The 24,634-nt window shown below is 39.9% G+C and overlaps 1 protein-coding gene across 5 annotated transcripts in view; it reads right to left on the reverse strand.

Moving 5' to 3' along the window:
* Positions 1-24,634, reverse strand: part of JARID2 (jumonji and AT-rich interaction domain containing 2) — a 243,329-nt gene that overhangs the window by 120,161 nt on the left and 98,534 nt on the right. For 4 of the 5 annotated variants that reach the window (XM_037842110.1, XM_037842105.1, XM_037842107.1 and 1 more), the window contains exon 2: positions 12,531-12,666. Coding sequence is in view for 2 of the 5 variants with exons in the window: in XM_037842105.1 (XP_037698033.1) it covers positions 12,531-12,666 (136 nt within the window). In the remaining 3 variants the exon portion in view is untranslated. Of the gene's footprint in view, positions 1-12,530; positions 12,667-15,094; positions 15,223-24,634 lie in introns of those variants that run through there. The other variant, XM_037842106.1, reaches the window with a different exon arrangement.

Below are 24,634 nucleotides of genomic sequence, written 5' to 3' on the forward strand. Positions count from 1 at the left end.
AGTACTAAGAATATAAACAGAAATTACAGATCCCACTACAATGCTGCCACACCTTTGCATCCTTTTGGCAAAAGGCACATCACCATTTGCCAGTTTGGATATAGTATGTCCCCCAGAAAATCCATATTCTTTAATGCAATCTTGTGGAGGCAGACTGATTAGTCTGTTGAAAAATGTGGAAAAGTTTTGATTAATTTACTTCCATGGAGATCTGGACCCCACCCACTCAGAGTGGGTCTTAAATCACTGGAGTCCTATAAGAAAGCTCACATACAGAAGGAGCTCAAAGCAGATGAGAGACTTTTGAAGAGATGCTTGCTGATGCTTAGAGATGGTTGGAGATGCAGACAGAAGGACATTTGGAGATGCTAAGCTAAGACATGAAGCCCGAAGTTTGGCCAAGAGAAGCTAAGAGAGACCAAGAGACATTTTGGAGAACAACATTCTGAAACGCAAGCCGGGAGCAAAGGACCAGCAGACGCCAGCCACGTGCCTTCCAACCTGACAGAGGTGTTCCAGATGCCATCGGCCATTCTTCAGTAAAGGTATACTCTTGTTGTTGCCTTAGTTTGGACTCTCTTACAGCCCTAGAACTCTAAATTGGTAACTAAATAAACCCCCTTTATAAAAGCCAATCCAATTCTGGCATTTTGCATAAAGGCAACTCCAGCAAACGGGAACAACCAGTTTAAGCTGATTTTTGTATATGCTGCAAGGCAGGGTTTTTTCCGCTCATGGACATCCATATTACCCAGCACCATTTATTGAAAAGACTATTCTTTCCCAATTGACTTGGCACCCTGGTCAAAAATTAGTTGGCCGTAAATATGAGGTTTTATTTCTGAGCTCTCAATTAGATTCCATAGGTCTATATCTCTCATTGTGCCAGGACCATGCTGTTTTGATTACTATGGCTTTCTAGTAAATTTTTAACTTATTAAGTATGTTTAAGAATGAGTCTTCCAACTTTGTTCTTTTACACGATGGCTTTGATTATTTGAGGTCCTGTAACCCTTCCATATAAATTTGGTAATCAGCTTTCCATTTCTGCAAAGAAGGTTGCTGGAAATTTGATTAACAATATTTAGTCTTTCAATCCATGAACATTGAATACCCTTCCATTTATTGAGGTCTTCTTTGATTTATTTTAGCAATGTTTTATAGTTTTCTGTACACAAGTCCTTTACACCATTGGCTACATTTATTCCTAGATATTTCATTATTTTATTTGCAATTGTAAACTCAAGCTTTTTCTTGATTTCTTCCTCAGATTGCTCATTACCAGTATATAAAAACACTAACGATTTTGTGTGTTTATCTTGTACCACGCCACTTTGCTGAATTCATTTTTTAGCTCTGTTACAGATTTTTTGGGATTTTCTGTATATAGGATCATGTTATCTGCAAATAAGCAGTATTGATTCTCCCTTTCCAATGTAAATGCCTTTTATTTATTTTTCTTGCCTAACTGCTCTAGCTAGGACTTCCAATACAATATTGAATAATGATGGTGACAATGGGCATCAGTGTCTTGTTCTTTGATCTTAGAGGGAAACCTGCCAGTCTTTCACCACTAAGTATAATGATGTTAGCTTTGGGTTTCAAGAAGGGGTGCTGCATTTTGTCAAATGCCTTTTCTGCATCAACTGAGATGATAATGTAGTTTTTTATTCCTTCATTCTGTTAATGTAGCATATCACATTCATTTTCGTACGTTGAACCACCCCCCGGCATACCTGGGATGAACCCCACTTGACCATGATGCATAATTCTTCTGATTTGCTTTTGAAATCAGTTTGCTACTATTTTGTTGAAGATTTCTGCATTTATATTCATAAGAGATATTGAATCTGAAATTTTCTTTTCTTATGGTATCCTTATCTGGCTTTGGTATGAGAGTGATGTTGGCCTTAGAATGAATTAGTCAACTTTCTGAAGACTTTGAATTCTTCTTAGAATGTCTGGTAAAATTCACCTGTGAAGCCAATCTGCTCCTGGGCTCTTCTTTGTTGGACATGGCATTGTGAATTTAATTAACAGCACTGATAATTTGACTGTATAATATGACTGTAATTAAAGGGGAAATTTTAGGTTGTATATATATTGGTAGAGTGAAAATTTAAAAAAAAAAGCAAACACAGGACTGTGTAACAAACAGTTAACACTATTGTAAGCGATGAACTCCAGTTAATAGGACAACTATAAAAGTGTACTTCCATGAAATCTAACAAATGTACCACACTAATGCAAAGTGTTAGTTACAGTGTATTGGAATTTTGCATCTTATGCCTGATTTTTTCTGTAAACCTACACTTCCTCTAATTTAAAAAAAAAAAAAAGGCATGGGGGCATATCACTGGCTCCTCACAAGAATCAATCTAACTGAAAACAAAAAGCATATGGCCTAGAATTCCTCTTGCACATGCCCTGGGGTCTGTGACCCCAATTCCATACTATGTAAAATTAAAACCTGAAGACTAAATAATCCTAACACTCACAGAATATTAACAGGGCTGGCTAAAGCGCCATAATTAAAGAGGATGAGAACTAAAACTGTTCCAAGAGCCCATTTAGTATGGCTTGTGGTCCAAAGTGGCTCATAACCAGAACTACAGCGATGCTAGCCACTGATACTGAGAGAAAATCTGGTTATCAGAATTTCACCCCTTTGAGGTTCTTAGCCAAACATTTATTAACTACTCGAAGCAAAGCCCTACAGGTGCTGCTTAGGAATATACATACACAAGCCTTCGGCCTACTGCAGGTGCTGCTTAGGAATATACATACACAAGCCTTCGGCCTAGAAGTGCTCGCAGTCACCAGCACACACTCTCAGACATCTGGTACATTCTGGGGAAACATAAATCCATGTACAATCATAAAAGCTCCCAAAAATAGAGACAAAGACAGTAGTATTGACAACCTGAAAAACAAGTACGCACTTTAAAGACATTAACTGGACTGGAAAGGGGCAAGAGAAAACTTCTGAAGGGCAGGACTGCAGTGGAAAAGTCTCTTATCTACAATGGGGTACTGGTAACAGGCATATGTGTATTTGTCAAAATCATGAAGATCTGGCCTCAGGAGTCCGGGGTTCAAGTCTTGATTTGACTATTTATTAGCTCTGTGGCCTTGTCAAAGTTCCTCAACATCTCTGAGCCCCAGTACCTTAACCTATAAAGTGATGACAATTACTACGTTTTAAGAATTAAATCAGGCAATTTGTTTTTTAACCAAGTGACATGGGTGTAAGATACAAGGTTATCCAATTCCAAGAATCTGTATGAAGGTGAGATTATCAATATATCATATTTGCCTGTTGCCGATAGATCATTGGCAACAGGCAAAGCATCATGAGCAGCAATCAGAGGGGTTCAAATGTCAGTTAGTGTACACATCCACAATGAAATCTCGAGTCCAAGTAGAAACACTCAATAAGTTGAAACACTCAACTGAGAGCAGCACATCTGTTGCATGGCAAGTAGCGGTACTGGCAACAGAGGAGGGGATGCAGCCCATGGGCAGGCAAGCTTTCTGCACACTCAAATAACATGCACTTCACAGAGAGCCTAGGCACTGGGGGTACATCAGCAGTCAAAATGGCTGAAGCTTCTCTTTCATGGAATTTACACTCTACTGTGTAAATACCTAGAGCAATAAAAAAACATAATACTGAGGGAGCCCCTGGCCTCCAAGTGTCTCAAAGACTGCACACAGCAGTTTGCTTGACCTAGGACAGTTAAGGTTTGACCTATTCTCCTTGTAATACCAGGTGCTAAATGTAATCTACATCTCCTCCCTGAGGTACTGTTCTCTCTATAATCCTCCCCTCCTCCCTGTTGATTACAATCAACCCCTCCCTATGTTGCACAACCCTGCTCCCTGCCTTATGCTCTCATACCCATTGGAATGTCGAGCCCTTATAACCAGCTTATTCAGCCCCCTCAAGTGGGGACTATTTCCACTTTCTGCTCCGAATACTCAGACATTCAAAGCAGCTCCTGAATCCACTCAGAGAAGCTCCTGATTTTAGGGCAAGGTGACTCGACTTCCCCACCCTGTAGGTAAGCCCTATAATAAAAGCTCATGTCTCAGAACGTGTCCCGTGCCTTCTTCAGTCCTTTGGCTAGAAAAGCCCCCTTGGGCCATGACAAATACAATGTCAGGCAGAGAGAAATGCTATACAAAAAAACAACAATGTAAGGAGTTCAAGATCAACAAATGTCCACAGACAACCTCTCAGATAAGGGGGCATTTGAACAGGAAGCTGAAATCCAGTAAGGATATCTTATCACACAGAAATCTAATCACAGAGGGAGAGAGGTCCAGATAGAGGTATGGGCAAGAGCAAAAACCCTGGGGCAAAACTATATGTGGAAAAGCAGGAATTCAGGAATAGGTGGGGAATGAGGAAGAGAGAAAGAGATGAGGTCAGAGAGGTATCAAGTGGGCTTTCAGTCTAAGGGGAATGGGGAACAGGGACAGAGAATACAGTAATTTCCATTTTAAATGGATTGCTGTGGCTGCTGCTAAGGCAGAAGTTGAAAGAAACTTCTTTCAACTCAACACCAGTGAGAGGCTCACCACCAGTCCAAGCTAGTGAGTTGGACGGGACAGGTGGTGGCAGCAGTGGAGGCTCACAACCAGAAGGTATTTTCAGTTTAGAACAGGTTTTTGCGAAACAATATGAGGCAAGTATGCACAAAAGAGAAAAGTAGTGGATAACCACAAGGTTTGGGGCCTAAGCAATTAGAGGAATGGAACTGCCATTTATTGACAATAGGTGGGAGAGGAGCAGGCTTTGGGACATACCAAGTTCATGAGGTCTATCAAGAAGTAAGAAAGCAGATGTCAAACAGACAGTTGGAAATACCAGTCTGGTTCATGAAAGGTTCCACTATATTAAACACTGCTTAAAGTGCACAGTGACTGAAAATTAGATTTGGCAAGTAAGATAATTATTGACCCTGATAAGTGGCCTGGTATAGAAGCCTGGCTCCAGGGATTCAAAAGAGGGGGGTGAGGTAGGATATTAATATGAATATAAATAGGAGTACATGGAGACAGCTCATTTAGACACTTTCTTTCACAAAATTTTGCTATAAAGGAGGAGAGAGAAAAGGAACAGTAGGAGAGAGACACAAGATCAAGGGAGGATTTACAACAGGTTTTGTTTGCTGATGAAAATGATCTAGTATGGAAGGGTAAATAATGATGAAGAAAGGAGAGAGATTTTCCAGAGTGATGTTTTTGTAGAGACAAGAGAGAAGGAGAACTTAGTATGCAAGTGGAGAGGTTTCCTAGGAGTAATTCTAGAACATCTTAGATCTCCCAATGTCTAAGAACTGTGACAAAGAGGAAAACACTGGACCAAACAGTACCCAATCACCCACACATCACCTATGCCCGAGGCATGGCCTCCCCTCAAATGTGACACTGTTGCTATATGCCTCTCCTACCCATGCAGTCCAACACTGGACAAGAAGAACACTGACATTATCAGGGAAACAAAACAGACTTCATCAGGGAAACGGAACCGCTTACAGAACCAACAGTGCAACTGGAGGGGCACTTGGAAGAAAGCACAAAGTGGCCAGGAAGACGAACACATTAACCTCCACGGGCACTCCCACTGTGAACTCTCCATGAAATACCTGCACGTAACCACACTTTCTGGGAAGCATGGTGCCTCGCTCACATTTAAATTGGATTTCTGGTTCCAATCAGACTTCAGCATGATCCATTCCTTCCAGTTAAGCTCATCATCAAGGCTCAAAATTCTTCATCTGTGAAATGATGAGTTTGATCTATATTCCTCCAAACGTCTTTCCCTGTTCTAGCAATCCATAATTCTGAGGCCTAAAGGGCTACAGTTAGGCTCAGCAAACCCTTGGTACTAGAATAGTATGAGAATCCTGACCACAGAAGCCTGCCATTCCATGCATTTCTCCCAAGGGATGCTCAAGTCTTCATCCCTAATACCAACACCACCTTCTCCCAAATCTCCAGACCTTGCTCAGAAAGCTCCCAAACCTCTCAAGGCCCTTTGTTAAGGCTCATGGGAACGCAGCTTCTTTAATGAAGCTTTTCCGGGTAGCTCAAGAGGGGGCCTCCCTGCTAGCCTCCTCACGTTAGACCAAACACGCAGGTATACATACCACTTCTTTGATTTTTAATGAATTTATTCTACACAGTATTTTATAGTACCTCAGTGAATTTTAGTCTCACTTTTTATCATGCATCTAGAATATAAGAAAGCATCTTACCATTATGATGCCTTATACTTATACATAAAATAAAGGTGCATCACTCAATGGCACCTTAGACTGGATGAAATAAGGTTAAAAAAAAAAAAAGAAAAAAGAAAAAGAGACTCCTCCAAAATAAGCATCCTGAGCTCAGTTTTTAATCACCCACAATGTGCCCTACATATTAAAAACTAAATCAAATATTTACTAAATGCAAGCTTTATCAAGAAATGCCCCATAGGCATACTTAGGTCATAAACAGACTGAATACAACACAGCTGCAGATAGAAAGAAATCAAGGCTTCTCAAGTCTACCATATTTCAGGAGAGAGACAGCTATGTTGTTAACAAAGAATAGATTTAAGTTGTTTTCGGTGAAGTTTATTTTCCCTTCTTTTCACCCAGCCTTCTTACACCTGGGATGCATCTCACACATGAGGGGACAGAGGACTCGAAGAAAATTCTCAAGAGAATTGTAGTGTTAGGGAAATCCTACTTCCCACCCAATCTGCAGCTGCTGCCAAGAGCAGGCTTACTGAGGATGAGACCGGTGCTTACATATTAGCAGTTATAATTGTGCCAAAACACAATTATAAGCTGCTTGCTTCAGAATTTTTTAAAAAAGGGGGTGGGGTAGGTGGTTCTTGTCCAAACAGAGACCATCCTTAGAACCATGAGACCTGAAACATTCAGGCCCAAAGCAGAAGTAAAAGGATACCTTCCCTCAACATTCATTTCAAATATGGCTCCATAAATAACTTCCACTAATCAGACTACGTGCCCTGACTTTTTTATTTTAACTCACAAGTTTGTGTTTCTATTTCATCCTTTGAATGATGAATTTGCAGGATTTGGGCATAAGACATCAGGGACCTTCAAACAAAGCCTAACAAATTGGAAGAACTCAAGGCTCTCCTTTTAAAAGAAGTCCAAATTTAATCCTTGGCTCCAAACTAACAGCAGATTTTTAGAAAATCTCCTGCCCACATCCTGTCAACACACTGGGATGACTTGGACCCTCCTGTGATTTCCATACGGGGGGGGGAACCTGGTGAACATCAGTATTAAAGAGACAAATTTCGAGGTGAAGAAATTGAAAAAAATAATTAATGCATCTGTGTGCCTGTGACTGAAGGAGTGCAGATTCCTTTACCCCTCTACCAATTGAAACACAAGCTCTGATAAAGCCCAGGAACATATCTGCATTAAGAAGACACTTTCCCCTCCCCCAGGTCTCTTTCCCAATGAAAAATTTGGTATATCTCCTTTAAAAGAAATTGGTAGAAAACGATTCCTCCTACAAATTCTTATTTTTTATTATTTCGGCTCTATTCACTATTGGTGATTAAAAGCCTGGAAACTCTAATCCAAAATGCCTGGGTTTATATCCTGACTCACTAGTTATGTAGACATTTTGCTAATCCACTCCACTGCAGTTTCTCATCTATAAAATGGTTTCTTCTGGGGACTACAGCATGTAAATATAGGTAAAGTGCTAGAACAATAACTGGCAAATAGTAAGCACCCCATATAGATTAACTACAGACACTATAATAATTATTTCTTATCTTAACAAGTAAAAGGCCCCAGGTTTCATTAAATCTAGATAAGACTGTTTAGCTGGCCAAAGTGTTTGCTGGATCTCAGATGACATTTATAGCAAGCAAATGAAATTCAAATACAGCTAATAGCTCCCCTCTCTTACTGTGTAATTATGTATACTCATTATTTGTGTACCATGTTATTATTTAAATGTCCCTAATTTCAGCCCCAGCGGGCAAGGGCCCTCGAACAGTGGCCAAGGTCTCAGCCTCTGCCATTCCTTTCCTAAGCTTTCCTCAATTTATTACAGCCGGAAAAAGTGGCATTGTCTACAGCAGGAAGTAGATGGAAGGCTCACAATCAGCAAATCTTAGCGCTGCCTCCCCTCAGCCCTGCTAAAACCAACAAGCTGTAACAAACAGTGGCTTCAATTCCTAAATGCACAATACACCAACATTCACATTTGCTACCTCTAGCAGGGGCTTAAAAATTCATTCCTGTCACTTTAGAATCACAAAAGCAAGACTGACGGCAAACATGGATTCTGTGGCATAAAATACGAGGTCTATCTACTATCTATGTCTGCGTGGGTTATTGCTACTATAACTAGACCTGCATCCACAGAGTGGCTGAGCCCCGTCTCTCAGACACAAGCGGCTGCTGTCCTTTCACTGACCCAACCCCCTTTGCACAAATGGTAAAGGGCAAGAGACTGCTGGCTCATCACCACAGCATGCCAATTATTTAGCAGGAGTGATGTCAATTTGTTTTCAAATTAGATAAAAATTATGTCAAACCCATTCTATTATAACTGCAAAATATTACAGGGAAACTGCAAAACATTAGAGGGAAAAACTGAATTTTCCAAGGAATCTCTGCAGAAGCATCATTGCAAATTAGATAAAAATTATGTCAAACCCATTCTATTATAACTGCAAAACATTAGGGGGAAAAACTGAATTTTCCAAGGAATCTCTGCAGAAGCATCATTGTTTAAAAACTGACAAGAGGGAAAAAATAAAACACTTTGCATTATTTTCATCCTAAAATAAGCACTGGGATCAAACGATGTACCACTGAAAAATAAAGAGCTGTGAGACCTTAGGAAAGTCACTACGGAATATACAACATCTCATGTAATGCTCACAAAAAGCCCCACAAGGCAATCTATTCAGCTTACAGATGAAAAATCCAGGACTCTCAGAGTTATGTCACTACCCAAGATGCTAATGCTACAAAGCATGAAAAGGGGGCAGAAGCCCTCTTCCACCACCCCACATATGGGGGATAAAGGCACATGCTCTTGTCCCCCCCACCCCAGTTTCAGTCAACCCCTCCCAGAGACATTCTCACAACTCTACCAGACTCACTCCCATCACAATTAAAACTAGACCAATGAAATTACTGAAATGGAATCCCAAGGGACAGAGAGAGAGAGAGAGACAGAGACAGAGACAGAGAGACAGAGAGACAGAACAGAGACAGACAGAGACAGACATGTCTATATATCCACATGCATGAGTTAAAACCTCCCACTCCTCCATCCCCCTGTAAGTTATCTTCTGCTTTTACTTGCCCCACAATGAAGCAGCCCAGGATAAAATATGCTATATTTTAAAGTTTAGGTTAGGATTAGGTTATTCTGTTGTGTATGAGTAATGACCTATTATAAAGCACCCACACAAACTCAAGTGATTTAAGTACATACACATACACACATCAGAGAGAGGATTGATTGTAATAACCCCCACTCCCAGGACCTTCATCCCAAAAGAGTTTGGGATACTCACTGCTGTCTCAGCTGTCTCTGGCTAAAACCCCCTGAGCGAAGAACTCACAAGATTCTGGAGCATGGGACCTACAGAAGAGGTTTTCCAGGTTTCCAGTAGCCTCCAACCAACAAATCATATTTTGTGCAGCATGTTAGATATCTTTAAGAAAGTTATTCCTAAGACAAAAGTTTAGTTCTGGAAAAAATGAAATGTGTTTAACACAGAACTACTATTGAAACCCAATATATAGGATAACAAAAATGTAGTCTTGGAATACTGCTTTAACAAACACTAACACTAACCAGAAAATGGCATATTGACAACAACTTCACAACCAAGAGAGAGGAACCTCAGTGCTTAGGAATTAGAGAGATGGAGAGGGAGAGAGGAAGAGACACAGAGACAGAGAGAGACAGAGAGAGACAGACACAAGGCTTTTTCAGGGTGAAAAATAAACCACCACTGTGAAAACTAACTTTTCCTTATGAATGCAAGAAAGGAATAAGTTTAGCTTTCACATAAAGACAGCATGGAATAAGGGAAATGGAGGCAAAACCAGTTTAAACAAGCCCCAGACAAAGAGAAGAGAGAATCTGCCTGCTCCTTATATGAAAAAGTAACCATAGCTACTGGAATGTAAAGAGATAAGAGGTAAAATCAGAGGCGGGAACTCACAGCAAAAAAAAAAAAAAAAAAAAAAAAAAAATTGGGGGGGATAGGCTGATCAGTTCAAAATCTCAATAATGAGCTAGTTGGCTCTCTGGGATTGGCTGTACAAATTAAAATCTCAAAAGATGAATTAGTTAGTGTTCTCGGATAGGCTGTAACCTCTGTAGTACCCAGTCAATGGGGAAACAGGGGAGGGACTTGCGAATTAGGAGTAGGAGATTTAAAGATCCCCATTCTCTTCCTCTGGCGCGCCAGCCTACCACGTGTTTGGCTGGACGCCCTATCTTGCAAGATCGTAAATAAATTCTTTTCTCCTCCAGAACCGAGAGAGAGCGTTTATTCCCTTACAGGTACTGCTTTATTTCCGACATGAAGCTACTGCAAGAATTATTTAGTCTTTAATAATTCTGATAGACAGGTCTTTGCCAGCTTTTCTTAGAATTCTTTCTGTCACAACTTTACACCAATAAAATTGAGAGCTACATCTAGCCAACTGGTTGGCAGCACTGGTTGCCTCTGGAATGACTAACTAGCTTCTGTTCTTGTACCCAAATTCCACCTTTATTAAACAGTGGACACCCAGTTAATAGTCCTTCCTAGAAGCTGATTTATTGCCAGTTAAAAAGGGATGGGTTTTTAATTCAGTTCAAATAAGTACTAAGACAGTACCACTTCTGAAAACCAATAAGAGAGCATTCCTTATCTGAACAGTAAAATCTGAAAATTACAGCAGCTATTCGTCTACTTTGACTCTAGGAAACAATGACATTTCCCCTCAGCATTCCCCCACCAAAGGCTGGGTTCAATGTAGTAATGACAACAAACAATGATAATACCTCAATAGACACAGGATGGATGAGTTCTCTAGCCAGTGGAGACCCAGATAAAAAAGTGAAGGAACCATGAGGAACGTAACATGTGGGAGTCCAAATTTTATACATATGACAATGGATTCCACTACACTCAAAGACAGGGTTACACCTGACTTATTTTGCTTCTGGGAATACAAAAGAAACTTAAAATAGGTCTTTCCCATGCATTTTGGTGGGAGATAAAACATGATAAAACCACTACAGCCTTTCATGATTGAACCTCCAAAGTTCACAAGAAAACCTGGGGGTAGGAGCAGGGGGTTGATTTCTCATTTCAAATTACACAATATCGGAAGAAGAGAGTGAAACTTGATCCAAGTGGGGGAAGGAGGGGGAGCAAAGTGGAGTTCAGAAAGATGTCTCTGAAAACTGTGCCATGGACCATGGAAACAGAGCACCAACTGATCCTTGTCCATAGGCACCAATTTCAACAACAGGCTCCCAGACAAATCACCTTCTGACTAAACAGGCTGGAAAAACAACTGGAAACCAAATGGGAATCTGTCATTCTGCATCCTGACAAGCTATCAAGGAGCCCACAGATGAAGACTTCATACTCCAGGACCAGAGAATTTCCTCAAGAAGGAAAATCACTCTAGAAAAGAACAGAATCTCCTCTCCTTGATCTCCTTGCCCCATGCAAAGACAAACCAGATCATTGTCAATTCATTCACATTTCTCCATTACTCAAGGAGAATAATGAGTTCAGCAAAGACTGTGGATTGCCACTGCAGTCACTTCCCCCAGAATTTGCACCGACATGGTTTCCACTGAATGATTTCATCTGAATCATACTAGCCCCGTTAAAAGGGGGCATCAGAATAAACACAGGCAGGATCAAGTTTCAAGGATGTATTTGATAACCATCCCAGGAAGAGGTCCACTTTCAGATGCGCAGGAATTCTATGACACTGCATACCTGCTGCCGTGTAGCAGCCTGCCCAGCCTACAGCAGCACGTACTTAGAAGCTTATTTGGGGCATGGAGCAGGAAGGGCAGTAGGCAAGTACATTTAGACTTTTTCCTGCACACACAGAGGATAAAAATAAAGGTTCCACATTTCAGCAAGATAATGAAAGGGTTCTGCTTTCCCACTTGTGTGGAGACAGGTATTCACCAAAAAAAAAAAACCTGTAAGCAGACTCCTAAATCAACCCCAAACTTAGCTAAAAATAAGATTACAGCCTGGGCTTGTCTATAGAAAGCAGACTAAATAAAGTACTTTGGAAATTATATTATGCAGTATATAAAGGAATCTACAAATTGATCTATAAACCCAACAGAGTGACCAGAATACACATTTGTCCACTCCAAAGATGCCCTTAAGAACCTAGCCCAAGAAGCACCTGATGCCCAGAATACATCCAACTCAGAGTTAAGGCCATGCCTTGAGATACCCTCCGATTCAACCAAAATGCACAACTCACCATTCACTGTTTTGAGGCTCCCAGCAATTCCTTCACCATGCTGCCTCTTCTGGGCATTCTTGAACTCCTTCAGAGACAAATAAAGGACTTTACGTACCACCCTTTCTTCTGACCATGGAATCCCATCACTGTCATCCTGGAGGAACATGAGAAAGAAAGGGAAGGGGAGAGTTACTTAAAAGAAAACAAGGATTATGTGACCTAAGATCTGGGCATCAGAATTACATCATACAGTAAAAAGGGAAAATGCCAGCCCTTCTCCTAAAGGGCTGTTTTCTACAAAAAGGTAGTAAACATACAACCATCTCACTTCCTTAATACATGTTCATTAACTAGTAAGAATGTGGCTTTACATCCCTGACAAAGCTTAGAAAAAGGAGTTTTTATACCCACAACCAGAGGTGAAATGGACTATTTTTACCACAGTTTTAAAAACTCACTAAGGCCAGAATGTGTACAACATTACAAACATGTGCAGCCCTCTTCTGGAAATTGTTGTCACTGACAGTTCTGAAGATACAGCAAAACACAGATCCTATCTCAAGGAATTGACAATTCAGTCAGAAAAAAATGAGTATTGACCTCTTAAGGAAATGAAACACAAAGAAGAAAGAGATCACTGCAGAAAAGAGCATCACGGTGGAGGCTAGATAGGGTGGTTGGTGGTCTTGAAAACACAAGCACATCAATAACAGGCCTTGAAAGACTAATTCAAAAGTGTTGCAACCTTATACATAGTTTAAGGGATCACATCCAAGATCCAAGAAGCAAGTTCTTGAGAGAGGAGTTAACAAAATGAAGATCACATGGTGTACTGGATATAAAGATATAAAGAAAGGCTGGAATTAAAGAAAAAAAGAGAAACTAAAGCTGTTTGGGGGATCCAGCAGGTTATTAAGTGGTGACTAACATGGTTAACGATATTCAGAGTTTTCTGCAGGTGTCTGCATCCTGTTTGATAATTTTAGAAACCCTTACATTCACACAACTACTTCAACACTTAAGCATTTTATAATGGAGTTCAGTTTAGGTATGGAAGTATTTGAGCTTCTCATACATTTTGGGGCTTAACAGAATGAGGAAAAGATTAATACTCTGTGTAATAGCAGGATTTTGGCTATTCCAATCTCCCCCACCCCACCCCACCCCCTAGCGACCGCAGGGCACTTGACTTTATGGGTCGGGCTGCTGATGCAGAAATGGGGTGAACAAAATAACTGGTTTCAACTCCCTGCCAATAACCATCTGACTCCAAGAGAGGTTACCTAAAACCCTCACAGCACTCAATGAAAACAGCAGGTGATCTGGGGCCTTTTCGAGCTCTTGGATTCCTCAACTCTGCAGAAACATACAATTTATCTTAGAAATCCAGTCATATAGAGACTCTAAGCCCTAAACAACTCTTGTTAAGCTTTAGGGATTTCCTAGAAGGAAAACAATTCTCCGTCTTCTATAATAAAGAGAAGAGAAGCCCAAGGAAAGTAGAGGGCTAGGATCTGCACCTTCTCCTGGACATCCTTCACTGCTGTAGAGCTATTTTCTAGGCTATAACTCTAGGGGAAGAAGAAGGTATATCCTGTCTTTCTAGTTGCTCTGAGCACATCTACAGACCTGCACCAGTTACGGTTCAGACTAGAAGGCTCAGAGAAGATGCCCAACTTTACCTAAACAGGAATTCTCTGCGTGGAAGCAGAGACTATTCACCCTTATTCAGGGTCTATTTCCTACACCAAAATGAAATCTGGTCCATTATAAGTATTCAAAGAAATTGAACTGGACAAGTTAAAAACAAAAACAAAAACAAAAAAAAAAAAAAAAAAAAGGGAAGGAAGGGAAAAAAAAAAAAAAACCATCACGCAGATTGAATTGAAAATTCTAGACATTAAAATCAAGCTACTTCTTTTTTTTAACATGTGTATTGTTTTGCAAGCCAGAGTGCTAGTCAAGACTTGTCACCTCCCTTCCTTGATGCAAGACACAAAGCTGGTATGTAACAAGTAGACTCTGTTCTGTTTCCTAAAGCTGAAAAGAGGCAGGTAATAATCTAGAATATTAAAAACTAAGCTAGCTTTCACAGCTGCAACGTCACAAAGAATCACTCTACACTGATCTTACATAATCCTCTTTTGGAGTAGATTTCTAAATGCCTGCACCCAATCACAAGAAAAAACAGAGTCTGAATATTATGGAAGACCAGAAAGAAGGTGCTTCACAGTTTTAACACTTTCCTGTGGCTTTAGCAACAAAAGTACTGAAGGCTCTAGAATAGATGCCAAGCAAGGCACAAATACAAAAACCTCTCTCTCCAGAGTTTATTATGGCATTCCTCTCTGTTTTCCTCTTTCCAATAACTCTGTCTTATTTAACAGCCATTTAATAAAGCAATCTTTCGTTTCTGCTTATGTCACCCCACTCTATGACATCAGGAAATAGTTTCTCTTGTTTACTACTGCATCTCTAGCACCTAAAATAAGCCTGATAGAGCTCAATAAACATTTCTGGAATCAATAAAAACTCAGCCAATTTTGATCTCACCCTTCATATTAATTTTGACCCATACTTGCCTTGCCAGCATACTTTGTGTGCATTGCCTGAAATCACTGCAATTTTCACTGCTATGCCCAGAACTTCATTCTTCTTTTCTGTATTCCCTGTATATAAAGAACACTCCCCACAGTGACTGATCCAATAAGACTCAGCAGAAAGTTTTTCATATTACTAGAGACATCCCTCCTACATACTGGGTGCCACCACCCCTTACTCAACAAGGATGCAACCCACCTCTACACTTAACCACCTAGGTTCCTTACAAGAAAACAGTGGCTAAAAGTTCACCAGGTTTGGAGGGCCCAAATCCAATGGCCCACTAACAGTTCCTTACCCTCTGAAAATACTGACCAATTCCTTTTTAAAATACCTCTTTCTATATTTCCTACTTCTCTTCCTGAATCAATATGTCTATATATACATATATACATAAGCTCCTTTTCCTCTGAATCCTCCAGGATTCTCTCATTATATTCTAAAGCCCAACCCAATATTCTAATATTCCTTCTGAAATCTCTCTCCTCAAATCAAATGGTATCTCACTCATGCCTCAATGTTCAAAAATCCAAACTAACCCCTTGTAACTAGTTCTCCAAACTTACGGGTGGTTTAATAAACTGCAGGCAGTAGCAAAACTGAGTGCAAGGATGTAGCCCAGACACCAGGACTTCCCAGCCCTCCTCAGGCCACGTGGCTATCCTTCCTGGCAGATGGAATCACTCAGGATTAACAGAGCAGACCCTTCCTTGGCCTCACCAGGAATGTTCCAAAAACCAAGCACCCAGTCCACTCCAGTTTATTGGTCAGTGGTTTACTGGTGTACTTTAAGTTGCACATACGTTTAAGTTCTTCATGAATCTTTACTAGAATTTGTAAAAAGAAACTATTACCATACAGGGTTTTCATTTAAAAAACTATGTTAACAGCCCATCACAAAACTGGGAAAGTGTGATTCAAAATCCCAGGAAACGTGCTACCCTTCTGTACTCCTATCCCCCCCATCTCTTACTTGTAATTTACCCATCCCCAAAATAAATGCTTTGGAACCCATGACATATAAAAAACACTCAAGTCTGCTAACAGGAAAAAACAGAAACATCACATAAATCTAGACTTATTTTGACACTGACTGCCCCCAAGTCACTTTCTTTGGTAAATGGAAGAATGAGTAATGAGGTCTTTAAAAGTGAAAATGACAGTTTCTATTAATTCAAAAAATTTTTTGACATTTTTTAAAATAATGAGGGAATTCTTTTTTTTTTTAATCAGAAATGGCAACTGATCAGGAACTTGAATGCTCATAGTCACAATACTGTTTACTAAAAGGGGAAGGGAAAAAAAGAGCACAATATAACCCTAAGTTGGGGCAAAAGAAAAAAAAATTGTTGAGATAAGGGAATACAACCAACAAGCAAAGGAGCCAGTCCCATGCTTTTGTCAGCAAAGAGTACCATCTAGCAGTTCTCCAAAGCTTACAGTGCAGTTTAGAGATTCAACGGCCTGTACCATCTCCTTTTATATCACTATAACGCCAAATGTGGTCCCCAAAACAGCAGTATCTTAACCATTTGTCATTTTGTTAAAATTGCAGATTGGGGGACCCCACCGCACACCTATCTGCATTTTAATAAGATGATCCCCCTTGCCAGGTAACCAGGGGTCCCCCCTGCACAAGAAAGTTTGAGAAGCACTCCTTGTATACTAGTAGCCTTCCCATGCCCATCTGATATCTCCTTTCTCATTTCTGTTAAGACTACACAGTCAAAGGTAACAAATGAAACTCTATGAAACGAACAGTCTGGAATGTCAAGAGACCTAAAAGCTAAGACACTGGAATTATCCACTATCCAAACAATACTACAAAACACAGAGACAAAAAAATGAGTCACCCAGAGGCATTCCCCATGGGCTCCAAGTAGTGACAAAGCTCCCTATCCCAGCCAGGCTTCTCCAAGGGTCACAATCTCCACCACTTCTAACATCCATATCCTGTTGCCATTTCTACCAGAAATGAGAAGTCTAATACATCTGAAAAATCCCCTCACATAGCTGAAGCTACAGTCATTTGAAACTTCTCTTCACTAAGCTAACAGAAATGATCAAAGAGCATAGATGAAGACAAAAATGGTAAGACATTAAGTAATAACAGTTCCTTTATTCAGTCCTTAAATAACATGGTCTCTAAAAATCCTCATCTTAGGATCATCCCGACTTTGGACAGCTTCCCTTTAAAAAGAAGATATCTAGAATTAAATACTCATTACAACAAGTGAATGATATTCCAGAACAGGAAAGAAATATACAGTAAGATCAGTTCTATTTCTATTAACAAATCCAAAAATTAGGATAAATTTCATCAGCTACATTATACTGTATGTAGAAGTCTCACTAGGCCTATCGCTAACTATACCCTCCATGGTGATTTTGTTTCCCTTTCAGGGGGCAGGGAAAGTAGTACATTTAATAACCAGAGGAAGGCCCCAAGCCCACAAAAATAACAGTTCCCAATAACAATTTTTTGTGGTGCTGTCCTCAACTGCTAAAGCAAAAAAAAAAAAAAAAAAAGGTCACTGAGAGGACCTTATGTGCACGGTAATATAAACCAAGTTGTACTCAAAACCAGGTTAAGTTACAAGAGAGAAAATAAAGTGCAGAATCTGTTTTGATGCAGGTGGTGTTTCTTTTACCCACCCACTTTCATGGAGAAGGGAAGGGGTTGAGGGCATAATCATGGGTTGAGGGCATAATCATGAAGAATTTAAAATGTGTCTGTTTCTGATGTACCTCAGTTATCATCTACCCAGACCTCAAATAACAATATAAAATCAAATCGATGTTGGCTTAAATAAAGTCTGAAATTAGGCATCGTAACATGAATGAAACTCAAAATGTCTCCATATGACCTGTGCTTTACTCACCGGATTACTGATTTGGTAAACTCTAACTGCAGCACAACTCCTTAGAATTTACTGTCTCAAGACTGTCTCAGATCAATGATCAGGTAGAACCTCACACTCCACGTAGTCCCAGACAGAGCCTCCACAGGGTCTCCAAGGACAGCCGACCCTGCAACATCACAGGTCTTGAAAAATCTCTTCACAGCCCTCAAATGCACTCGTAACTAGAACAGTAACATCCAGGTCAGTAACGCACCTAGAAAAGGTGCTAGACAGAGGTGTCACAAGGGACACACTCCATCAGGATATGAAAACTGACAATGATTATAATGATAGGAAACGCCTCCTGGGTGCTCACTACACATAGGCAATTTGCTCACGCCAATGCTTTTTCTCCCTTTAGTTGAAATTGTGTGTGAAAGGAAGTAACCACAGAATTCTTTTAGATTTACTTATTTCTTATAAATGAGTTGCAGTGTCTTGCCCAAAGGTTATGCAGCTAGAAAAACAAGAGCTGGCACATAACATCAAGCGGCCTGTCCACTACATCGCAGATGCAAAACCAGGAAGTCACATCAGCCATGTAATTCACTCTCATGCCTAACTGAAAGCACAGTAAAAATCACTAATTTTCAGAGGCAAAACATAAATGACATATGAAAAGCAAACACTAAAAGCAACAGCTCGGTTTGGAGCCCAGAATAACAAAGGGACGGAAGGAGAGGATAGAGGAGAGAAGGATAGAGGATGAAAATGGTTCAAAGAAATAATGTAGGTATAAGGAGGAATATAATCATTTGTGGTGTCTCTTCTACATAGGTGTGATACTTAGAAAAGTACACCAAAACTGTTTGATCCTGTTGGCCTCTACAGCTACCTTATGCATCAGACTCTAAATGTATCTCCAAAACCAACCTTTGTCCAGGTTTCAATTTGCTTAAGAGGCTCATGCATCACAGATAGGGTGATGAAGTTAATTCATCATCCAAACCATCATCCAAACTAGGGGACTTTATTATTACTGGACACACAGGTCAGCAAATTCCACTAGGGTGCCAACAAATCTGGATCCATTTGAAAAGGTCTACAGTCACAGAGAGATCTTTTTATAAACCACCTTACCAAATCCAAGGCACATCAGAATTAAAGTGTGATAACCTCCTGTCTTGTAATTCGAAACCTCTCACCAATGCCTTAAATATCCATCTGCTTATAGAAGGACCCAGAGGGGGGAAAAGGTGGAAACACGCACAGTTCCAGAAGCCACTGCATGCCACAAAAAAACAGTCCTATTTTCAAGAAAAGAGTGCAGAAGTCAACAGCTGTTCCCAACCTCTTGTTAAAACAGACAACCTGGAAATGGGAAAATAGCCTTCAAATTAACTGGGGGAAGAGGTGAGAGACCTTTCAGGTTCACAGGTAGGAAGAACATCTCTCAACATTCCAAACAAGTCAGTATTTGGATAACAGGTGCTCCTAGATGAATTATCAACAAAACCATCTGCATACAATCTGTTCCTACCCACCTTGTCAAAGGGTCTGAGGGCCAGGGATTTGTGACTTTCTCATCATAAGTTCTTTGAAAAAGAAACTGAATGACAACTCACAATTCCAACAGCCAGTCTTATTCCAAGTTGCAACAACATGAAATACAACATTATTGGGGATGGGGAGGGTTTCATGTGGTATGATCTGACAGCTACACAGAGACACACAAATAACAGAAAAGCAGAGTTTGGAAGTCCTTGGGGAAAGTGTAGAAAAAGAAAAAAACTGATAGTCCTTTCCTCCTCCCAGGAGAAAAACTTCACATACACCTGCTGTTAAACCAAGTCTACTTAATGCAATTTGTTGCTGTCTGAAATGCCTACCTCTTCCATCAACAGTTTGAAGAAAGAACAATGAAAGAAAAAGAAAAAGGAAAAAAAAATAAAAAAAGCTGGGGTGTCGATTCTTGAATAAGCACCCTCTTAGCACACATTACATATAAACAAGTTAAGACAGGCTAAAACTGTTTCTTCCCTTCAACAAAAAATAATATGATGATAAATAATAAAAATAATGATAAATAAAATAAATACTTTCCCTCTTAGAATTCTCATCAGTTCCATGCTAATCCATCAAAAAAAAAAAAAAAAATCCATAATATGGCTAAACTGACAATACTCAAACATCAATGTGAATCCAGAGGGAAACTCAAACCTGGAAATAACATAAGTGCCCAGGAAACATTCTACAAGAAGCAACCAATTTATTGAGCTTGTGAATGATGCTCCTTTACCTTGACTTTAAATTAAAAGCACTTTATGAAGCACATTTCCTCGGATAGACAAGCTTTCAAAATTAAAGCAAAATGTCTGAAAATGCTTATGCAAGGAGAGTTTGCCTCTTCAAAACTCCCATTAAATAACGTGTACTTATCTTTGATTACTGCCCTTTTTTTTTTAAGGCTATAGATGAAATTGGATTAAGAACTTCTGCTGAAACTGATGTATTGCATAACACAACTCTGACAGCCCGAATCTCCGGCCACCAACTGAGCCCTTTATAAAAATCTGCTGGGTAGCTGCCAAGTCAGCTCTTTTGAGTCTGAGCATGTCAGACATGCAAGGCAGTCATCAAGGCAGCAGCATGTGCCATGACACCGCAGTCTGACACGTCCGTGGTTAAATGGTACCGTCAGGGAACAGAGCAGTGAGGGCCGCGCACACAGAGGTAAAGCCTCCTTCCTACAGCTCTCAGCTGACAGTTTATTTTTTCAATATAATCAAAAAGGACCCAAGATCTTACAGCAGGATTATATCCAAGAATCCAGCAGAAATCTGGGCTGTAGATTTACCTTCAAGGGAGGAATAGGGGAATAAAATCAAATCACAAATACTTGACCTGTGTCTTCGAGAAATAAATCAAAATGAGAGACAATGCCATTCTAAAAATAGCACAATTGCATGTTGTGTATAAATTACTAACAAATTAGTTCGCAATGGAATTTTAATTTACCGGGATCTTTTACTCATTAAAGCCCCTTTTTGTGTGTATAAAAACACTGTAATAATCCCAAAAATACCAAATTCTAAGCTATACTGTCCAAAAGGGTAGCCACTAGCCAAATGTGATTTAATTTAATTTTTAATTAAAAATGTAAAACTTCAGTTCCTTTAGTCCTATTGGCCACTTCCCAAGTACATATCGCCATTAAACACATTGTAATTGTCAAACCCAATGCAAACATTTTATTGGCAATTTTATGCTACCCAGTTTTTCCCGCCACACTCAAGTTTTTTCCCCTTTCTCTCATTCTGGTTCTTTTGCCCTTCCCAAATACCCGTGCCTACTAAATCTTTCACTTGACAACCTCCTTTTTCTCTTCCTTCCTCTCCTCCTCAAGTACCTATCACGTATCACATGCGCACATGCAACTCCTTGGATGATTAACTCTTCTGTCACGTTTCTAGCTTACCCATAGTTAGAAACTACGAAGCTTCTTTCTCACCTTCCAAAGTTCACTCTTTCAATCCAGGAAATGCTATCTCCAAAATTTCTCTTACTAATATCATCTCTCCATTCCTTGGACACAGACTCTAAACAGTCCTTCATCTCCTTTCTTACAAAAGAAATCTTCCCAAAATGTTTCTGCGACCAACCAATCTCTATTACAATCATATTCCCCGCACTGTTTCTATAAAAACATTACAATGAGTTTTATGACGCTATCAATCCATTCCACTCCTCCCCTTATTCAAAAAACCTTCCATAGCTCCCCAATGTTTACAAGGAAAAATATAAATTTCTTACCATGGCCCACAAAGACTCTTCAGCCACACTTTAGGTAAGTCTAGGCGACTTCTAGCCTTTAGTTCCCCCACACAGACTGACAGGGTGTGAGAGCATCCAACCACCACAAATACAAGCAAAGAATTGAAAAATAACAACAGGAAATCATGAGTGGACTTTCTCAGTAGACAGGGAGAAGTGTTCCTTCTCAATTCTTTTATTCATATAGCAATACTTTCGGTAACCAGAAATGGTCTAGTATACTCAATTCAATGCTGTGGCTGTTTCTATATTTAACCACAGCTCTTTTACACCACACAGACTGTAAGAATTTTACATGAATAGGACACTTAGCACAAGATCTTAATTACCAATCTACTTCCAACAATGAATACATTCCCAGTCCAAAGACAAAATCTAAGCATAACAGTATTTCACAATGGTTTGCAAAGATCACAATTACTTAGACCACCTAAAAAACGGAAACTAAAATCCTGTGCCTTTGCTAGTCACTGCAAACCTGGATACTTCTAGTATTTCTTCCTTCTTGCAGAATGAGACTTCCTGCAGTTATGTGCCTGCATAAAGCTGCAATCATTTATCAGGTCAATGAACAGATCCATGCTTACCTATAGTTTGGTAAAACTCACCAAACCATGCAGACAGACCCAAACAGATGGTGTAGCAACATCAAAGCAAAGAACGTAGGAAAAGAAAATACAGCTATCCAGAATCAAAGTCATGATTCTTCCTATCTGGACATTTCACAATGATAAGAGAAACAAAAGACTTTGTTATAAATAGGGTGGAACTAAGTAGTCAGAAGTGTGCAATATAAACTTCAGGCAATGTGTGCCTTAAGACTAAAACCAAAAGGGGAGGTGACAAATTCACTCTACTTGAGAAACCACCAGAGAGTTTTGATCAAAGAAGAGAAATTGATTTACATTTTAAAAACACCCCACTGACCACCGTAGTGAGAATAAATTACGGGCAGTGGGTGGGGATTAAGGGAAGAAGCAGGGAAAGCTGTGGCACTTGGGTAGGCAAGGGAAGAGGTCAAAGATGGCAGCAAGATGCTTGACACCTTATTAAATTCTGGAACAGCTGAGCCAATAGATGTGAGAAAAAGGCGTCAAAGGTAACACAAAAGTTTGTCATGTAAATAAACGGAGGTGCCTTTTATTTGGGGGGGGGGGGGGTGAAGAAAGTATTCTCTTGCAGAGAGCAAAGAGGGAGGAACCAAGAGTTTCATTTTATATATGTCTATTACAGGCCCCAGTGGAGATGTCAAATAACCCAGAGTTCAGACCAGATCTCAGAGCTGGAAAGCTGAATGTGGCTGACAGTTCAAAAATCAAACCTAGAGAACAAGAAAATCAAAATTGGGTACCCTAATTTAATGAAGGGCAGAAAAACACAGTTAGGGTTGGTTGAACTGGAAAAGTCATATTAACCCTAGGAAGGGTTTCAGCCTTAAGAAAAAAGATGCTTTAAAATAAAGAGTGAAAGAAGACATAAAAGAAAAATAAAGAATGGAAGGAAGGAAATATGTGTTTCACACACTCGAGCCATTCTCTAAAAATATACATTTGACATCACAGCCATAAGGAAGTGGAGTTGCAATAATACAGCAGTGGAGGAGGTAGAAACCCATTGCTCAACAAAGCAAGGTTGCTGGTGGTTAGGCATCTCTACTAGCCAGGTCAAGTCAACAATCAGTCTCTTATCCACTCTCACTCTAAACACAGTCTTGTATTTCAGAAAATTAAGTGCACTAGGCAAATAAGAAAAATGATGGAATATCCACCCTTGAGAAGCAGGGCACCGCCTCTGTGAAGCCCATGCCCACAGATGGCCAAAATATGGTCATAAGATGCCCTACAGACCACACTAAGACTATGAAAAGCGTGCCGTTTTCAAGATCACAAAGAGGGAAGACAATATGCAAAGTGTAGAGGTGAGACAAACCACAATCTCTTTTCTTTCGTGTGAATTCAGAAGGATTCAGAGCATCTACCTCTGGATACCAGCTCCTGGTTGAACCTACACATAGAAAAGGTCTCAGGGAAAAAAGAACATGGTAGCAAGGAAGCCAAAGGAAACTTCTTTCAACGATAAACCCTAAACTTGGAGAAGTACACAGAAAATAATTTCTACTAAGTAACAAACATTATTTTAGCGACCTAAGTAAGAAGTTGCTTTCTATACCTATGTTGTGCTTTCTATTTCAATTTCTTCTTCAGTAAACCTTAAACACCTGAAGCAAAGATTCCCCCAACTTGTCATACACATTGCTGTTTTCTCATCTTCTTGCAAAGGAGTGTTCTAGTGCCTTCAGCTGACCAAAAAATATGATCCACCAGCCAGCAACATCAACAAGCTGAGGCAACTTTTTGGAAAGAAGCATACCAGGCCCCACCCAGACCTACTTAGTCAGCCCCTGAGCTTTACGAAGACTTCCAGGTGATTTGTGTTCAAGTTTGGGCACTTCTCTATAACAGTGGTTCTCAACCTTGGCTGCTATGGAAATCACCTGGGGAACTTTAAAAAAATACAAAACCCACCGCTATTCCGGTTTAACTGGTGTGGGGTGCAGGGTGGACCCAGAGATTTTTATAAACTCAGAATCACTCAGTCCTTGGACCTCCCATTTCTCCCACACCCCCTCCATTCATGAAATCACATATAGGGTCTCTGCATTAAAATCATCTCTATTCTAAATAGATTGTGGTGATGAACGCATAACTATGTTATCATACTGTGGACATTGGATTGTATATCATGGATGATTGTATGGTGTGTGAATGTATTTCAATAAAACTGAATTTAATTAAAAAAAATCATCTCTATTCTAACAACACCCCTGAATTTTAGCATGAAGGC

This window comes from Choloepus didactylus, chromosome 7 (assembly GCF_015220235.1).
Source record: "Choloepus didactylus isolate mChoDid1 chromosome 7, mChoDid1.pri, whole genome shotgun sequence".
Taxonomy (NCBI): Eukaryota; Metazoa; Chordata; class Mammalia; order Pilosa; family Megalonychidae; genus Choloepus; species Choloepus didactylus.